We start from the raw sequence: 4,727 nt of genomic DNA, 5'->3' as shown, positions 1-4,727 counted from the left end.
ACGAGGAGGAGGAGGAGAGGAGGAGGAGGAGAGGAGGAGGAGGAGGAGGAGGAGAGAGGAGGAGGTGAGAGGAGGAGGAGGAGAGAGGAGGAGGAGGAGGAGGAGGAGGAGGAGGAGGAGGAGGAGAGGAGGAGGAGGAGAGGAGGAGGAGGAGGAGGAGGAGAGAGGAGGAGGTGAGAGGAGGAGGAGGAGAGAGGAGGAGGAGAGAGGAGGAGGAGGAGAGGAGGAGGAGGAGGAGGAGGAGGAGAGTGGGGGTTGCTGAGAGTGGATCAGGTGGAGGGAGGGCACAGCAAGATGATCAAGACTCTGCTGGACTACAACGCGTCGCTCTCCTCGCATGATCGCAGCGGCTCCTCTCCCCTTCACCTCGCAGCCTCGCTGGATCGACTTGAGTGCGTGGTCGAGCTCTTCCTCTGCTCCCCCGAGCTCGCGGCGGAGCGCAAGGACTCCGACGGCTTCACTCCCTTCCTACGCGCCTGCCAGCTCGGCCGATCCTCCTGCGCGCGAGAGATCGCGAGGAGGTCGGAGCACGCGACCCACGCGTTCGACGCCCAGGGAAACAACGCAGCCCACTGGTTCTGCATGCGAAAGATACAGGCAGCGGAAGAGGAAGAAGGAGAGGAGGAGGAGGAGGAGGAGGAGGAGGAGCAGTACTTGAGTTTCCTGATCCAACACAACTGTAACTTGTTCGGAGTGAACGCGGCGGGTCAGACTGCCATCGACCTGGCGCAGGCGAGCGGGAGGATACAACTGATGGAGCTGCTCGACAAGGTCTGCTCGAGCGGAGCACGAGGAGAGCTGGAGCGAGCCATGGCAGTCTGCCGCTGCCTCCACTGCCTCGAGGTGACCCCCAGCTCTTGTCCAGCTGGACCTGACGACTTGGCAGATGGCGGAGAAGAGGAAGGTAGAGTGTCTGCGGGCGGACGACCACAAGTCGCTCCTCTCCCTCATCGACCAGCTCGAGTCCTTCCGCATCGCCGTCGCTGCTCGCGACCCTGACAGCGGCAACACGCTGCTGCACTCCATGTGCGAGGACGGGAAGATGAACAGCCTGCGAGCACTGATGGGTCACTCCTCCTTCGACAGCTGCTGGCTCAACGTGAAGAACCTCCAGCAGGACACTCCTCTCCTCCTCGCCGTCCGCAACAGAAACAAGCCTATCGTCGAGAAGCTGCTCACGTACTCGCTCTTCTCCTCCATCGTCCCGCTCCCCTACAAGAGCAACAGCGAGTGGGCGGTCGGGATGCTCCTGGAGGCGGGAGAGGAGGAGAGCAACTGCCTGCACGTCGCGAGCTCCCTGGGAGAGCACCTCATCCTCGACTACCTGCTCGCCACTCTCGTTGACAACGGAGCAGCAGAGGCCTGCAACCGACGGAACGCGCATGGCTGGACTCCCTTCCACTGTGCCGTCTACTACCTCCACCTTGACTGCATCAGGACTATCGTGAAACGACTGGGAGCTCAGAGCCCTCTGATCCATGCGAGGACGAGCCCTGCCGAAGAAACCGCCATCCATCTCGCAGTCCAGGTCACTATTCCCCTCCCTCCCTCCCCTCCCTCCCCTCCTCTCCCTCCCTTCCCTCCCTCTCCCCTCCTCTCTCTCGTTGATCGCGTCGTTCAGGCGCGGCCGCTGGCGTCTCGGCGGGAGACGGAGCTGCTGGTCATGCCCGTGCTCAAGGAGCTTCTCCTCCTCGGCATCGACGCGACGGCAGGGGATGCGGCAGGAGCGACGCCCGAGCTGCTTGCCCAGCAGGCGTCGCTGCCAGACGTCGTGAAGCTGCTGGCGCTGCTGGAGCATCCGTCGGCCAAGCTGATCCAGGCGGCTCGTTCGCTGAGGCTGGAGGAGCTCGAGGGGACGACGAGGATGATGGCGACGGCCGGCAGCCTTAGCCATCACATCAACGCTAAGGGACGAGACGGCATGTCCGCCCTCCATCACGCCTGCCAGCTGGGCTGGTTGCAGGCGGTGGAGCTGCTGCTGGACAAGAAGGCGAACGTGGAGGACGTGGAGCTCGAGACAGGCTTCTCCTGCCTCCTCCGCGCCATCGACAGCCAGCAGCTCTCAGCTGCCTCCCTACTGGTCAAGAAAGGCGCCAACAGAAGCTTCGTCGCGAGGACCGGAACCTCCGCCCTCCACCTAGCGAGCAGGCAGGGCATGACGTCCGTGCTCGAGCTCCTGCTCTCCGACCCGAACGTGCTGACGTCGCTGCTGGACGGGGAGGGAGAGACAGCGCTGAGCGTCGCCTGCAGGATGGGGCACGTGGCGTGCGTCAAGTGCCTGGCCCTCACTCGCCCGGGGAGTCTCGCGGAGAAGAACAGCAGGGAAGAGACGTCGCTGTTCAGTGCCGTGCGGTGCGAGGACGAGGCAGTCGGGCTGCAGGTGGTGAAGCTGCTGGTGGAGGAAGGAATTCAGGTGCTGGCAACCAACCGCGACGGAGTGACAGGCCTGGACGTGGCACGAGAGCTCAAGCGGTCGAAGATCGCGAACTACCTGCAGGAGCGGATGGCGATAGAGGGGGAGGAGGAGGAGCCCAGCTTGCGGGAGGCTCCCAAGAAGCCTCGGAGGCCTCAAGCGCGCAGGCCGACGGGAGAGTCTCGCTTCTCGAGCGACAGCCTGGCGCAGCTACGAGGCCAGCAGCTCAAGGCCCGTCCGCCCTCCTCCACGCGCGAGGCCCTGGAGGCGAAGCGAGAGCTTGAGATCCGGAGGCGAGAGGAGGAGAGAGCGAGAAAGAGCCGGAGAGAGCAGATGGTGCGCGAGTTTAGTGAGCTGGGAAAGGAGGCCGGGCGGCTCTTCTTCAACGTGCTGGACGCCAAGCTGAAGGGGGAGGAGATTCAGATGCTGAAGGAGCTAGGCCCTAGCTGGAGAAAGACGACCCCTCTCTTCTCCTGTGAGGTTGAGTTCGAACACTACGTGATGAGGACCAGCCCAGCTGGGTCTCTAGAGCCGGTTTGGAGGGAGAAGTTTCTCTTCAACGTCATGAACTCGCGCTCTCCTCTCTCTCTCCGCGTCGTATGTCACCTTCCTGCCCTCCAGCTCGAACCCGCAGGCTCCAACGTGATCGGGGAAGCGGAGCTTGACCTTTCCCAGCTCCTCCAACAGGGCCAGGGCAGCACAGAGAGTGAGCAATGGGTCCCCGTCTGGACGCGGCGGTGGGCGAGCAAGGAGGAGCTGAAGGAGAGCGGGCGGGTGCTTGTCTCTCTCGCCTACTCCGATCGCGTCCAGCATCAGCTGGGCAGGCTGCAGGAGGTGGAGAGGAAGTTGGAGATCGCGCGCCTGCCCCGCCCCCTCCCTCCTCTGACCGACGGCGACACTTTCCTGCTGCAGCTGCGGGGAGAGGCAGACTTTGAGGCGGGTCGAGAGCTGCTGAGAGGAGAAGGCTTCCGACGCTCGCAGGTGGAGGCTCTCCTGCTCTCCCTCAAGGAGGCGATCAGTATCGCCCGCGTGCTCGACTGGTCGGGGGAGAGTCTCGTCTCCTCCCACGCCTTACAAGCCCACCTCTACGAGCTGGGGTATACGCAAGAAGAGGTGACACAGCTCCTCCTCCTCCTCCTCCTCCTCCTCCTCCTCCTCCTCCTCCTCCTCCTCCTCATTCCCTCTTCGTTCCCTCCTCCCCTTCCTCCTCTTTTCTTACTCCTCCTCTCCTCTTCCTGCTCCTCCTTGCTTCCCCTCCTCACTCTCACTCCGACGCAGATCGACGAGCTGGTGGAGGAGCTGGAGGCTGACGGGGAGGAGTCAGTCGCTCTCGATCGCTTCCTCCGCGTCTTCGTCTTGCGCTTCGGGTCCTCGCACGTGGGCACGAGCGAGCGAGAGGAGGAGGGAGAGGAGGGAGGAGGTGCGTCCCTTCAAAGGCGCGATGAGATGCTGGTGAAGTTGGCGAGGGGCCTGCGAGCAAGAAAGACGGAGAAGAAGCAGAAGGAGGAGGAGGAGGAGGAGGAGGAGGGTGACATGGCGCAGCTCTACGTGATCGTTATTGACGCTGACCTGAATGAGGTGGAAGAGGCGCAGGTTCAGGTCACTGTAGAGAGAACCGGGAAGAGCATGAGCACAAGAGCAGTGAAGCGAGACCCTTCGCTTGCCTGGCACGAAGAGTTCACTCTAGACCTCCCTCCCCCTCCCTCCCCTCCTCCCTCCCCTCCCCCTCCTCTCTTCACAGTCTCAGTCTGGTCGACGACGCAGGCTGGTTTGATGCGAGAGGTAGGAAGGCAGCAGGTGTGGGAGGCAGACCTCGGACTGGAGAATGGCAGTGCCCGCAAGCCTGTCCTCTCCTGCCGCATCCTCAAGCCCCAGGCCTCTGCCAGCGACCCTCTGCAGCAGCTGAGAACGCAGGCCGAGTGTCTGCTGGGCGTCGTCAACCTCTCCGTCTCCATCTCGAGGTTGCGGTCGGTGGCTTGTCCCATGCAGTGCGGCTCCTCCTTCTCGCAGACTTTCCTCGCGCTCCATGCCGCCTTCGCGTGTCCCCTCGCGCTGCTCCCATGCAGGAACGCGCGTCTGGGCTGCAAGGAGGTAGTGCGGAGGTGCGACCAGAAGCAGCACGAGGAGGCCGCGTGTGCCTTCCAGCCAGTGAGCTCTGAGCTCGAGCAGGTGCAGAGCGAGGTTCGCTCCTTGAAGCTGCAGGCGGCCCAACTCGCCGCCGCCTTTCGCCGCCTGCCGACGATGCTGGAAGAGGAGGAGGAGGCGAGGGCCCAGCGGCTGGTGGAGGAGATGCCACCTGGGGTTCTGTTGGAGG

At 63.7% G+C, this 4,727-nt stretch overlaps 1 protein-coding gene across 1 annotated transcript in view; it reads left to right on the top strand.

Annotated features, from left to right (window-relative positions):
• Window positions 1–2,185, top strand: part of GUITHDRAFT_80522 (hypothetical protein) — a gene marked incomplete at both ends in the record, with an annotated part of 4,270 nt that extends 2,085 nt beyond the window's left edge. Inside the window, one exon of the mRNA XM_005821391.1 lies at window positions 1,891–2,185. Coding sequence (XP_005821448.1) covers window positions 1,891–2,185 — 295 coding nt within the window. The remainder of the gene's footprint in view (window positions 1–1,890) is intronic.
• Window positions 2,186–4,727: the final 2,542 nt, after the last annotated feature.

The sequence above is a fragment of the Guillardia theta genome (genome assembly GCF_000315625.1).
Source record: "Guillardia theta CCMP2712 unplaced genomic scaffold GUITHscaffold_145, whole genome shotgun sequence".
In the NCBI taxonomy this organism is placed as follows: Eukaryota; class Cryptophyceae; order Pyrenomonadales; family Geminigeraceae; genus Guillardia; species Guillardia theta.
Note: the sequence above shows the minus strand (reverse complement) of the source record. Positions and strands in the feature narration are given on the sequence as shown.